The 15342-nt window shown below is 31.9% G+C and overlaps 1 protein-coding gene across 2 annotated transcripts; it reads right to left on the bottom strand.

Moving 5' to 3' along the window:
• Positions 1-389: 389 nt before the first annotated feature.
• LOC132608984 (uncharacterized) lies at positions 390-4599 on the bottom strand. 2 transcript variants are annotated; one of them, XM_060322811.1, is made up of 8 exons: positions 4423-4599; positions 3912-3977; positions 3721-3818; positions 2990-3027; positions 2781-2868; positions 2326-2535; positions 2150-2215; positions 390-699 (listed from the first exon to the last, which is right to left on the bottom strand). In XM_060322811.1, exons 1-8 carry the CDS (start codon positions 4457-4459, stop codon positions 535-537), a joined length of 768 nt encoding a protein of 255 aa, XP_060178794.1. In that variant the 5' UTR covers positions 4460-4599; the 3' UTR covers positions 390-534. The 2 variants fall into 2 exon arrangements, with proteins under 2 accessions (XP_060178794.1, XP_060178795.1); XM_060322812.1 differs by having other exon boundaries at positions 611-2056.
• Between the last annotated feature and the right edge of the window lie 10743 nt (positions 4600-15342).

Here is a 15342-nt window from a genome sequence, read left to right as displayed (position 1 = left end):
GAAAGCTACGTTGGGGTATATTGTTATTTGGTACCTATGTTATATTGTTTAGGATGTAATTTAAATCTTTACAATTGTTGAGGGGCATGCTTTCAATTATTGCAGATGATAAATATGAACCAATTTGATAATTTAGGTAAACTGGAATTGAATTATTGTTTGTTCACGTAGCACCACCGTGACAAATGTCGGAAAAAATGATGGATAGCCATTCATAAAATTGTGTAGGAACATATTATTTGAAACAAAAGATACTTGTGAGGGTTCTTATGAAACAATAAGCAAACTTAAGTCCAAAAGAAAGGCAAATTAAATAGAACACTTCAGAATAATTCGAACCATTTCCCAAATATAAAATTAGTTGAGCTTTTCTAGAATCAACACGAAAGTTCACAACAAAACCACCTTCTTGTGGCTCTTCTTTTGTTATTTTATGCATATATACATACAAGTACATTCACGTGCATTAGAGATGATTATTACAAGGATATGTACTGTGGTCCAAACACTAGACCTCGGGGTTATTGACATAAATTAAGCACCAACAGCTGTGGTTGCAAGAAAGTCCATTTCACTTCTTGTGCGTGTAATTTTTTGATCTTCTTCTTCCTTGAACCATATTGCTGGTACTACTTGGACCAGATCCGTCACCATCTCTAATGCATAGTCAGCTTCTTTGGTTTTAGTTGCTCTTCCAACCTTCAATATTTGGAAACGAAGACGAAAATCAGAGTTTATATGAGTTTAAGTTTTATATACTCACTGATAGTGTAACATAACGTCGTAATGTCGTAACTTACTAGTATCATATATTAAACTATATTGATAATGTAAAAATCGTATATATAATTCAATCCTTACATTGTTAACACATTCGTGGAGGGTTAGTTATTGGCTATCTCCGAGAAAATAGGATAATAGGAGCATTAGTTGCAAACAGAAGTCTGTTAAGTTTGTTTTTTATTTTATTTACGTGTTTCTTGGTATATATCCATTAGATAAGTGTTTCCTTTGTAACTCCTCAGTTAAAACTTTTGACCCATAAATACTTTGATCGATGAAGATAAGATACAAACGAGAAGGGGACAGGTCAATGTCATGACATGTTATTTGGGATAAGCACAAGCTAAAAATATCCATCTTGTACATTCTTGTCATATATCGAACTTCCATAGTACTTACCAAAGTACCATTAGTTAAACGTGTACAATTTTTTGCATATTCAATCATCCACGTTGGTTGACGTGCCAAAGTTGTACTACAAGGCTGTCGGGTCATATTCTTTGTACTAATCGTGCTGTAGAAAATGCAATACCTAACTTTGTTTGTTAAAAAGCAGGACACCAAGGTCACATGCTATTTGAGATAAGCACAAACTGAAATATCTTCTTGTACCTTATTCTTGTTATGTTTCTGTAACTTAATTAGCACCATTGCACTTATTGAACTTTCGCAAATTTAATCATCAAGTTCGAGTTAGACGGCCAGATCGTTCTTAAAAACAGAGGAACATCACCTTCTGTTTTGGGTCCAAATGAACTCATACGTCATGGAATGTAATACACAAGTATAATTTATGTGAATAAGTTGTAATTCCGATTTCTTTTCATATCAAATACAATCTGCATTAAGTCGCGGTTAGATATCACCCGGGGCAGAGCTAGAAGAGCGGAAGGCGAATGTTCCTGTTCTGTTGGGAAATTAAACGATACTTACAAGGTCAAAAATATATTTTTCCATGTATAGATGAACCTCTTTGGTCAAAATCAGTCATTGAATATCACTCCATATCATTTCAGGAGTAAGAGTTTTCAATCAGTCTGTTTTTCTTTTACCTTCTCAATCTCACTATCCACGAGATAGTGGAGGCGGATCTAGAATTTAAATTTTATGGGTTCAATTTTAAGATTTTTAGTATTAAACCATTATATTTTTAAAATTATGAATTCATATCTACTATTTATTAGAATTTTAATAATTTTTTACACATAATTTATACTCCGCGTCGAAAGCTAGAGGGTTAATTGAACCCCCACTTAGTATGCTAGATACGCCCCTGCACAAGACCATCCCATCTCAAAAGAGATTAACACAAAAGTGCTAAAATCACAAATACCCAAACAAAACCACAAACTAAATAAGGACTTACCAAAACTGTTCGGAGCCCCACAGCTTTCCCAGCAGCTATGTTCTTAACATTATCATCAAGGAAGAGCTAAACTCACAGAAAAACAAAAAGTCAAACTTTGAATCACAACCATTAAAGCACATAATTAGCTAAACATTAAGAGGCAATTAGCTTGATAAGCATAGTATAGAGCATACCGTGCGACAAGGATCAACCTGAGCAGCTTCAATGGCTATATTCATTGCCTTCATTGAAGGCTTCAATATCACCGGAATCTCTTCTGGCCGTGTTGCCTTAGAGAGGTTAAAATTCATCGTCTCGAAACAAATAATTTGTTCAAAACAATCCTTAATTCCAAGACGATCCAAAGCTTTTATCGCATGAATTCGATCAGAATTCGTGAAAATCTGCACATTTACTTTCAAAAATCAATCCACAAAGTCCAAATTAACATATACTAGTACTAATTAATCATCATCGGTGATCAACATATGTTGCTCGAACTCTCCAAAAATAATGCCGTGTACCTGCGTCGGATCTTCTAAAAATGCACTATTTTTGGAGAATCCGATACGCACCCGTTGACACTTTTGAAGAGTCTTGAGTAACATAGATCAACATATCACAATTTGAATTCATTAGTCTAACTTACAATTTTCCTTTGATTAATACTACACAAGATGCTTCGTAACTGAGCATCCGGTTTAATCAAATCATATGGCAATCTTCCGTGCACATAGCTGTTAAAGAAGAAAAAGAAACAATTTTCAGAAACATAATCTCATTCTTGATCCAAATTTTACCTGAGGAATTAGAGAGTCAAACTTTGAAGAATTTATAGTTTTCATGAACATTTCTCACCTGTGATAATCATCTGCATCAACATCATAGCCTATAGCCTGCATTAAAAGGCAAACGGATTGAAGGAAACAATTAACTAATGAACCCTCTAGAATTAAGAATTGATTAATTGCAAAGTATTGAAGTGATATCAATTAAGAGAACGTATTGAAATAGTACTCACCCGTCGCAATTTAATTATTTTAGTTTGACAAGTCACGAAATTTGAGAAATAAAGATATACTTTTAAATCTTATGATTCTAAATTAAATATGTGTATAATTAACTAAAATATTCTTTGAATATAACCTATACATGTAAGATGTTTAAATGTCAAATTATTAAATATAGAAAAACCACTTCTTTCATAACAAATAAATTGGGATAGAGGGACTCAGCACTACTCCCTCCGGTCATTTTTCATTATTACTTGTCATGTATTGACTTAAAAATTGACACACATCAGAGTCATAAATAGAATAACAATTTTACTATATCACCCCTAATTATTACTAAGTCATCTAATGATTTAAATCAATCAAACATACTTTAAAATTTGTGTACCCACTAATAATTCAGTTTAGTTTCCAACCCAATAATTAATAGTAAGGGTAAAACAAATATAAAATAATAAATTATCTCTTGATTTTTCAAACTGAATAAGGAAAAATAGACATTTATTTTTAGTACAGTGAACAAGTAAAAAAAAAAAAAAACGGAGTAAGAATTAAGGGTAAAATAAGGATAATTACCCTTAAACCGGAGAGAGAACTGCCGTAAGTTTTGAAAAGCTCAACACGCAAAGCTGATGCTTTCGATTCAGGAAAACCGCATTTCTCCACCAAAAAATCTATTTTCAGCCAAACACAACAGTTTCAGATAACCAATCACACCGTTTAATTAGTTACAAAATTGAACCAAAAAGAAGGAACAGAATTCAAACCGTCAATGTTCTTCTTCAATGCTTGCCCAATTCCAGTCTTGGACGAGTACAGAGTATCATCCAAATCTAAACAACAAATAATTTAGAAATATCCTTAGATCACTCAGCACAATTTCTCAACAAGTAAACAAAATGGAAATTAAGACTAATACCTATAATTCATAGAATTTCACATGCGATCAGACAGATATTTTGAACTGGTCATCCGTCCACCAACAAAATACTTATGTATTATTAAACTAATAATAATAAATAATATCTCTCTAGCAACTAAAATTATACTTCCTCTCTCCAATTTATTTATATGTCGCCCTTTTCTTTTAACTAGTCTTATAAACTTCCAATATTTAATAAATAGCAATTTAACTTTAAAATAATCATTTTGCTTTTAATGAGAAAGATTTTATAGTCACCAAATATTTTAGACTCTGGGTTTCCAAAAGTCTTTCTTATTTTTATAAATTTGGTGTCCAGTCAAATGCTATTATATAAATTGAACGATCAAACTTACCGAAAATAATAGAATCAAAAGGGGAGCAAGAATCCATAGTAGAGATGGACGAATTGAACAAAACTATATAGAGAGAGAGAGAAATGCAAATGTAAATGTCAGCTGAAACTTTTTGTTTTGTTGTTGTTTTACTTTGTGTTCTATGAAACGATGAGTACACAAAGGGGTCTTTGATATGGGGAGGGAAAGTGCGTATTTATAGGAGTTAAGGTAGAGTGGTAGAAGAAGATAAGGACAAGAATGGGAAATTAAAAATGTTTTGCTGACTCATCAGATGACAACGAGTGAATTTGATAGCTGATGCTACAAGGAAACTGGGACCCACACGTTCTCCAATTAGACTAGCGATATGTGAATATTATTGAGTAGACAATAATGCCCCTTGTTTCCATGATCGACACGTTGCTTATGATCATTTTAATAATTCGTGATAACATTTCAGTTTTATGGAGAACTTGATGTTCATGCCCGTGCGAATAAGTCTAATATGAGCTAACGATAAATATAATATTAGTATGATAATATTTTCATTCGAAAAAAATATGTATATGAAATTATTTGATTTCATTTCATCTCAAAATTTTATTTTGTTAAAATCTTTACATTCTATTGATCTGACCAAAATTTTAGTAGTATAATTTAATAAAGTAACATAACTTATTATTTTTTAATTATAAGAACATTCACTTCTTAAGTTATAAAGCACTAAGAATCTAATATTCTATCTTCTTTTTATTATCGTTTAATGCTATAAATTCATTAGGTTTACAAAGATATATATTTGCTTCTTAGATTGAATTGTATTTTATACAACAACCGTGAGTCATTATACATTACTCTCTCGAAGATCAATCATTTCTTATTTATCATTCACAAATAAAAATTAGAAAGTTCAGCGCATAATTCAAATGCGTAATTTATCTCGATAGATAGCAGAAAAGTTGTTAGCATGATATAATATTTGCTTTTGTTCTTCTTTCATAATTACAATGATATATTGTTAATAAGTATTTTTATCATTTATATCAAGTTAGTGAAAATATTATCGTGTAGTCTCACATCATAAATGTATTTTCTTTAAAATTTAATTTAAATTCTACTAAAGTTTATGTTATATAGTTATACATCAAATTAATTTTTGACCCATATATTTTTCTTTTATTTCAAAATTTGTTCTTATTAATGTTAATTGGTTATATACTTTCTCAAATTGCAATTATTTTATTCATTATTTTTTCAGCTTTTTAAATAAAAATTCGCTTGAATCTTTTTACTTATATTACTAATAAGTTGTATGTTCAAAACACGATTAATATAACACTATAGTTTGTGCTTCGTATCCAAAACTTTATTATATTAATGATTGCTACGAATACAAAGTTTGCAAAAATTTATTAATACTTTTTAAAAGAGAAGGCTTGTTTAAAAGGAAACTATTTTCCTCTCTTTGAGACAAAACAATAACAATATTTAAGCATCAGTTGATAACTTGAATTTTAATTCGATTAATTTAAAGGTATAAAATATTCTATTGTTAATGTAAGTAGACTGGACCTAAACAATTCTTATTATTTTTTATCAAATTTACATTAGTTCAAATTATTAAATTAATTTTACATGTTTAAAATGAAACAAAGTAGAAATTTGATTTTCTATTTAAACGAAGAACTACTATTTTTTAATTTTTGGTGAATATTCTTGGTTTAGCTCATTTTACTTGTCGTGTTGTCTTTTGCACATTTTTTTAAGGAAACGTCAATTAGAATTATAATTTGACTAATTTACCTTATTTATTATTTGATCTCCATTTAATATTATTTTTTCTTTTACGACATGAATCTATTTTCACAGTTATTAGAGTAAGAATAAAAATGAAAAAGTAATTAAATTCTATCTTATTTTAAAATATAAATATTTTAAGTATATTTATTTTAGTAAACATAACAAATAAATGACATGGCGGAATAGTAAATACAACAGTTAAATATCTAGATTAGATCTTAGGCTAATATAAGAAAAGAAAAGAAATTGTATGGTTTGGCTACTTAACCTTTTGAAGAAAAACAATAATATGGGGTTCATGTTTTTTGTTGTACAATGATTTCACCTGCTCCCACTAATGGGTTGATACACATGTGACAATGAATCCACCATTATTGACTTAATGAGAATACTTTGGGAATTACATGGATATTGCTTGATTTTTTAATATGAGGTCCACGTTTTTTTTTATATTGCTTGATTTTTTAATATGGGGTTCACTTTTTTTTGAGCTTGCTTGATTTTTTAATACAAGGTCTACATTTTTTTAATATAGGGTCCACTTTTTTTTTTTTTTTTTTTTGACCTCCAAACTCATACTTCTATATAAGTTATAATATAATGTTGAAAAAAGAATAACAATTTTCTAAATTAAAATAATTGAACATAATACCCCCTTCGTTTCAATTTTTGTAAAGCTATTTGACTGGACACGGAATATAAAAAGGAGAGAATATGTTTAAACTTGTGATGTTAAATAAGTCACATATATTTAGTATGACTATAAATCATTTAAAAAAGTAAATTGTTCCCAAATATAGAAAAAAGGTACTTGACACGAACTAATAAGGGAGTTCACATAAATTGAAACGGAGAAAGTATTAGTTTTTTATGAGAAAGAAAGTTTTACTGTCATGCAACCATTATGAAATGCTTAAGAACGTCAATTTTAAAGTCTTATGAACAAACAAGTATTATTGTATATTTAGGCCATGAGTTTCAGTTTTTTTTTTTTTTTGTATTCTATATTTAGGCCATGAGTTTCAGTTTTTTTTTTACTCTATGCATATCCGAAGTAACTCTAAGAGAAAAATCAAAACGAAAACAAAAAATCGATTAATTATTGAATGTCATATCATGTGTATATTCCCTAAATGAGGGCCAAGGGGAATGAACAACCAATTCGAAGAGATTCTGGTGTGGAGGAAAACATAAAATATGCTCTGATTTTGTTAACTTAAATGTGTAAAACAAGAAAACGGTCTTTCTTCGTAGAGACACAAGTCATGTTTTTTACAAATATTCTAATTACTCAATTAGCAGATATTATTATCAATCTGTAGTACTAAAAATATCACTTATTATCAATCTGTAGTACTAAAAATATCACCAAAACACTATTCTTAATTTCTTATACTTGTCTTATAACTTACGATTACCGGTGTCTTCAACTTTTGTACCCAACTAAAATGATTTCGCAAGATAAATTATACTCCCTATGTTCCAATTTATATCATATAATTCAGATTTCGAGAGTCAAATAGTTTAATTTTAATCGTAAATTCAGACGTGGAATTCTCAAATTTTTTGAAATAAAATTTACATATTTAAAAACTATGTGAAAAGTACTATAAGTTACAATGAGTGACAATTCAAAACATTAAAAAGATATATGAATAATTACCATAAAAAAAAATTATTTGAACCTCGAGATCCGAAAGGTGCTTCATAAATTGAAACTGAGTAGCAGCATTTGGTTTTCCTCCATCTCAAGGACATCGCATGAGGATTATGAGAAAGTTTGGTATTTCTCTTAATATCTTTTATTCCCAGCAGTTTCACATTCAAAAAGTGTGGGCTATTTATGTCTTTTCATTCTCTTCTTAGAACTTTCTCATATCTCCTTAAATTTCATCTAAAACTTATGAGGCTAATGAAATGGAAGGTTCAAGCTCTCTTCCGGACCAAAGACTTGATCTTAAGCTAGCTTTTGGCCATAAATTTTGGATTAGGTTTTTGAAAATTTATCTTCAAATATCTGTTTGGTCATAGATTTTGAATCATATTTTGAAAATCTGTCTTCGAACAATTTCAAGTTCTAAAAGTTGGTCCAGCTCAGTTTTTTATTTTTTGGGACTTCCACTCAAACTTTAAATTTTTTTCAAGTAAAATGTATGTCCAAACACAACTTCAAGTTTCAAGTTTCAACTTCAAAATCTATAGCACTTTTTCAAATTATGAAAAAAAAAAAAAAAAAAAAAGCAAGACTCCCCCTCCTCTTGCTTAGCTTGTATGCAACAGAGAGGACAAGAAAACCAAATACAGAAGACTTCCTTTAATTTTCTTGAGTTGAATTTAATTTTGATGAAGGAAGTAAAATATTCCATTTTTTCTCTCAAACGGTTAGTTTATTTTCTCTTCCTTTCTAGTTGAGTTGTTCCCCTTGAAAATAAAAGTGATAGAATAGCTTAAAGAAATAATGGATTGGTATATATAGATTATAAACAGTTATACGTATAATATACACGAATTATACATATATCTTTATATTCGTTGGCTTTTTTAATTTAAGCAATTTTTTAGATTAATTCTTCCAGCTACTATTATTATAAACTAGAGGAAGCTCAGGAAAAGAAAAACTAAAAGAAGACTTTTTTGGTAGAAACTTAACCGGACACGGTATTTACACCAAATCAAAAAACACCTGACATATTCATATTATTAAATCATAGTTTATAAATACATATTCTTACCTTAATTTATAACTTATTTATTAGTAAATTAGTATATAAACATTGAGCGCGGATAAATTTTTATAGACTTGTCAAGAACTTATAAAAATTTTACCTAAACCAGGCAATATTTTAAATAAATTCCACGTCTAGAAAAAACATACCACGGGTTTCACACTAACGAAAACAGTTTATTTTTTAAATTGTTTTTTTTTTTTTAGGGAACACGAAGTAATTATGATGCCTCTTGTCAAGTAGCTTTCCTTGAACTTTCACTACAGGTTTCAATTTCCATGTGAAAGGTGTGTTAATTTTGAACTCATGGATCCTGATTAATGGAAATGCAACCCCACTATTTCACGCTGATGCCCGGCTTAAAAAAATCTTCTTAACTTACGCGGTTTTGGTTCTGCTTGACGCGTAAACTCTTTTTTATACTTAAGCCACAAGTTTGGTGATTGTAAAAAGTTAGTAATTTTTTGTGATACTTGAGCAAAATTACTGCCTACTCCCTCCGTCCTAATTTAAGTTTTTTTTTTTTGAGAAAATAACAATATATGTCAATTATGATAAAATATTTACTCGTTTTAGCCCATCTTTTTTTTTATTACCCGCTATAGCCACTTTTTCACCCTTTTTGTTTTTCCTTCCTCCTTCATCTCCAGCGAGCTACCAGCTCCTCCACCACTGTACAACCTATAAACAACCCTCATACATTATGTATAAACCCCTCTCATGTATAACCACCTCTTGTATAAGTTTGTATAATATTGTATACTAGTTTTATACATTATTATACACTTTTATACAAGGTTTATACATTGTACCCAGTAGGTGTATAAAATGGTATATTATTGTATAATGTTGTATACCGTCAAAAAGTGTCAATACGGGTGTAATTTAAAAATATGGCTACACAAATGTAATTTTGTATGCTGGATTGTACATTAATGAAATTTCCTCCTTTTTTTTTATTGTCCGTTCTTAAAGGAGTGTTTGTTTCTAGATTAAGTAAGTTAACGATCCAAACATCGTCCATGACAAGTTTATATATAATCATAAGATTCAAAGGAGATTTTTGGTATAATATACACATATTTAATTTAAGACTACAAAATTTAAAAATCTCTCTTAATTTCTTAAATCCTGTGTCTAGTCAAATTAAGACACTTAAATTGAGACGGAGGGAGTATTTCTTAGGCAAGAGCCTCCATCCTCTTAACTCCTTCCACTTCTCCCAGGGATAGGAACTACGACTTGACCTTCGAAGAAGAAGCTAAGTTTTGTGGGTTCCCAGAAGTGATAGCTAGACTAATCACATGAGCCGTCCCAAACTTAGAACTGACATTAGGGCTGTTCACGGTTTTGGTTAAAATCAAAACCAAATCGAAAATTTAATCAAACCGAATAAAAAAATCGACATTTGGTTTGGTTTGGTTTTATTTGGTTTTAAATTTTAAAAACTGAAAATATTTGGTTTGGTTATGGTTCTATTAAAAAATAACCGAATAAATAACCGAACCAAACCGATAAATTATATACATAAATTTTATAATTATTTATATGTATATATTAGTTTTTCATAAATAATTATAAATATTTTATACCTTTTAATCATTAATTTGATTTTTGGTCTACTTATTTCACATGATTGTTTAAGGCCCATGTTTTTAAGAATATGTCTAAGCCCATGTCTTTAAGTCTTTTAACTCTTTAAGTGTTTAGTGTAAACCTACTAACAGAAGCTCACGTTAGAGTCTAATATCTTTAACTTAAATTTTTAGCCTTTCTTTCTCAGCCACTTGATTTTAGGTTTTTTTTTTTTTTTTTTTTTTTCGAATTTATAACTTTCTTTTTTCTTGTCTGAATGGGTCCTAAACTTCTAATATTTTTCATATGAAAAGGACAGAGTTGTAGATTTAAAGGTTCTTATAGAAGATACTTCAGTAACATCAGCATTTGCTGCAACTTAAGCACATGGTAATGCCCCAGTACTTCTTCCGTGGGTAATCCTCCTAAAAAACAGAAAAGAACAACTCCTTGTAGTCGAGACCCTAGCCTTGGGGATAATGATAGAAAAATATCTGAAGTTTGGGATCATTACACAAAGTTTTTTTTAATAAAATGGGAGAATTGAGGGCAAAATGCAAGTACTGCCCCAAAATTTGGGATCATTACACAAAGTTTTTTTATTTCATATTTCTTCATTTTAGGTAGTCTTTATGTTTAATTAATATATATGTTTGTTACAATAACTAAAAGCTCCTATGCTCTACTTTATTTCCAGGTATGTGTATTAAGATGACAAAAATGGTGCAGCCACTACTAAGTTAGTTTTTAGCTCTATATGTAATAGTTTAACAACTTTGGGTAACTTGAGTACTACACTATCACTAATAGTGAAAATGTTTCTATGATGTATGTTCCATCTTAAACTATACATAAAAGTTATCGTTTGAACAAAAAAAAAGACATGTTTTTACAACTTTTTAATGTTTTACTGATAAGTCTCATGGTTGCTAATCATAAACCGAAAAATCGAACCAAACCGACAATAACCAAACCGGTGGTTATTGTTTTATTTGGTTTGATTATGGTTTTAGACATTTAAAAACCGACTAAATTGGTTTGGTTATGATTTTAATCAATAATCGATCCAAACCGAACCATGAACACCCCTAACTGACATTTAATCGGAAAACAACATCAGGTTTCGACTACCAATTCATTAAAAAGCATAGTCTAACGCCTTTAGTGCAATACAGTAAAATTCAAGTGCCACCCATCATCGAACATTTTTTTTTTGTCCTAGATCTATTTGATCTACTGAAGTCATAGGTTCAATCCACCCGCCAAGCCAACTTCGACGCCTTAAAGCATATGTTACTTAGAACACGTTCAAAGTATGTCTGTTTTTCATTATATTGTGATGTCAATTATTTTATTTCCCTCCTGTGAAGTTGGGAAGATATTCAAGCCAATTCCTACTCAAAAGCAGAAAGAAATAAAAGGAAGCTTTTTTTTTGTTGTTGGTTTTCGAGTGTTATTGGGATTTAGATCATTTCTAGGAAAGCATTAGACCTAATAGTATAAATACATGCTAGCTAGGATTTATTAAGTAGGACAGAACATAGAACCTAAGAGTATTCAATCTTGTAACTTACTTTCTCCCTTAATATTAATAAAAGTGTCGGCCGTTCTCCGTGGACTAGGATCACATCGATCCGAACCATATTAATTACTGTGTTTTTATCGTTTCCTCGCTAACTATTAGTATCAGAATCCTACAGGTCGTGAGATCTAGGAGATGAGGAGACTATGACATCTATGAAGTTTGAGATAGCGAATTTTGATGGGCAAAGTAATAACTTCAGCATCTGGAAGATCAAGATCATGGCATTGTTACGGAGGGAAGGATCAGTCTATGCTCTGGACGACTTGTATCCCGGAAATACGAAAGATGAGAAGCAGAAGCTTGAGATGGATGTGTTTAGCGCAATTCAATTATCCTTATCAGACAACATATTATGTGAAGTCAGTACCGAGAAAATAGCTGCGAGTTTGTGGAAGAAACTTGAAGAACGCTACCAGAAGAAATCAGTAACAACTAGAATGTTGTTAAGGCAGCGTTTACACACCTTTAAGATGAAGACGGGTACAACTTTACAGGATCATCTTGATGCTTTTAATGAATTGGCTATGGACCTTACTCATGCTGATATTAAAGTGAGAGATGAAAAACTAGTGTGCACTCTACTGTTTTCATTATCACCAACATACAAAGACGTAGTTAATTCAAAGATGTACAGTAAGGAGGTGGTCACATTACAGATGGTAAGACATGCATTGAATTCGGATGAATTGAGAAACCATATCAACAATGGTAAGAAAGAGGACTATGGTGAGGGTTTGACGGTTAAAGGTCGCTCGAGCCAAAGAGGGAGAGGCAAATCAGTAGCCAGGTCAAAGTCTAGGAAAAGGGTGAGTAGGAAGGATGCTGAATGTTGGGGTTATCATCAAAAGGGTCACTTTGAGAGGGATTGCCCGAATAAGAAAATTGATAAAAACAACAACCAGTGCATTTATGGTTCAGGTAGTTCAGACACCTGGAGAAGACTATGTGCTAATTGCTTCAACAGATGACATTCAGACACACAAATGGATTTTAGATTCAGCTTGTACCTTTCATATGTGCTTCCGAAAAGATTGGTTTACTAGCTACGAGCAGACGAGTGGGACTGTACTTATGGGTAACGATGCAGTATGTGAAATAGCAGGCATTGGATCAGCCCGTATATGGTGTCATGACGACATCATAAGAACACTGTCTAATATTCGACATGTTCCTGATATGAAAAAGAATCTGATCTCTCTTGGTACTCTTGATAAGCTCAAATATAAGCATACGGGTGAAGGTGGAATTTGCAAGGTGACCAAGGGTTCTCTGGTCATGTTAAAGGACAAACTGGAGGGTGGTCTTTATGTACTTATGGGCAGAACCATTCTAGGTACTGCGAATGCTGCAACCTCATAGTTATCAGACGATGACAAAGCTAAGATATGGCATATGAGATTAGGTCACATGAGCGAGAAGAGGTTGGCAGTTTTGAGCAACCGAAACCTTTTGAAAGGTGAGAAGATTAGTACACTTGATTTTTGTGAGCATTGTGTCCTTGGAAAGCAGAAATTGGTCTGCTTTAGCACGGCAAGCACAAAACCGATGGAGTACTTGACTACATTTATTCAGATTTATGGGGTCCATCTCAGGTTCTATCCAAGGGTGGAAAGAGGTATCTTATTACTTTCATTGATGATTTTTCACGCAAGGTTTGGGTATACTTCTTAAAGGCTAAAAGTGATGTCTTTGAGAATTTCAAAAACTGAAAGACATTAATTGAAAATCAGTGATACACCCTGTAGTTTTGTATGTTGAGATTCGAGTTACCCTTCAGGAGGTATATGAGATTAGATGCGTTTATCTTATGTTTATGAGAGTTTAGGTTTATATGATAAGCTACGGAAGGATTGGAGGGTAAGTGAATCAAGGAAATTAAGTCTGTTGGATTTTGGAGGAAATAGGAAGGGTAATTTTGGTCCTACTTGGGGAAGGAATATCTTATGGTATACGAGGAGTTTTGAAGAGAAATAAAAGCCTAAATTGAAATTTGGGAAGTCTAGTTTCCAACTCAACAAACCGTTTGTCGATCCGACATCGGAATAGAGAATTATGAGCATTTTAAGACAGGCCGCCAGAGCAGGGATTAGCTCTGCGCGAACGCGCCTGTCGGTGGCGCGAACGCGCAAAGGAGACAGGGGACAACTCAGCGCGAACACGCCCCATCGTGGCGCGAACGCTTTGAGTAAATTTTAGGTCGGTTGAGGCAAAATATGGAACGTTATAAAAGGGGTCTTACCCCTCATTTTTCATTCCAAACACCCCAAAACTCTCTCAAATATTCTGGAAATTTCTCTCAACTTCCATACACCAAATTTTAGCCCAAATCAAGTTTAATCTCCGGATTCGAGTTCGGACAGAGTATAGTTGCGGTTATAAAATCGTATTGCAGTGAATCTTGGCTGGAGTTCAAGGCGAATATTGAAGGTATCGCGGTTCTAGCGGGAGTAAGGTATGAATCTTCCTTTATTAGTATTGATTTAGGTTTAATTATGGAGATAAAGTTATTAAATAGTCGTATAACGAATTTATTGGTTGAGAAATTGGAGAAACATTGTGTGGGATGTTTTATGGAGTATTTTGGTATTGAGGATGATGTTGTTGGTATTTTTTGGGAGTTGTTTTGGTATTTGGAGGATGTGGATAATATAGGGGAGATGCTGTCCAAATTTTCGTAACCCAAATTAGTCTTCAATAATTAGTGCTTATAAGTTGATGGAAATATGATGAAAGTATGATTAAAGATGTATTTCTCGATATATAGGTTTGGGTGAAGGGCAAGCATCGGAGTAAGGGATTCTTTAAGTGGTGGCTTGACGGATAAGGTATGTAAGGTGTTCGTTTCTCTTTCTTTGGCACGAATCCAACTAGAACATGAACATGAGCGTTCCATAGCAAATTCACTCCATTCCTATGCTATGTATTTCAAATCTTAATGCCTCAATTACTTGATTGATTCTTAGCATATTATCATGTTTATCATCGTTAAGTTATTTGTTTGGATTCGATACGAAATCCATAATTTATTCGGAGGTCACCGACCTTATGTCACTCCGACTGAGTATTGGCTTTTATTAGGCTCTCATGCATGCAATTTACATTATGTATATGTACATATGATATTTATGGATCGCGCCGTACATTCCTCGACACTAACATATGATATTTATGGATCAGGCCGTACGTTCCTCGGCACTAACATATGATATTTATGGATCGGGCCGTACGTTCCTCGACACTAACATATAATAT

Source organism: Lycium barbarum, chromosome 9 (genome assembly GCF_019175385.1).
Source record: "Lycium barbarum isolate Lr01 chromosome 9, ASM1917538v2, whole genome shotgun sequence".
In the NCBI taxonomy this organism is placed as follows: Eukaryota; Viridiplantae; Streptophyta; class Magnoliopsida; order Solanales; family Solanaceae; genus Lycium; species Lycium barbarum.
This window is presented reverse-complemented; position numbering and strand designations above follow the sequence as displayed.

Coding starts and splice junctions, on each gene's coding strand:
- LOC132608984 (XM_060322811.1), bottom strand. CDS start 4,459: ATGGATTCTTGCTCCCCTTTTGATTCTATTATTTTCG. Junction 3,819..3,911: donor ATTGAAGAAGAACATTGACG/GTTTGAATTCTG, acceptor GGCTGAAAATAG/ATTTTTTGGTGGAGAAATGC. Junction 2,536..2,780: donor GTATTAATCAAAGGAAAATT/GTAAGTTAGACT, acceptor GTAAATGTGCAG/ATTTTCACGAATTCTGATCG.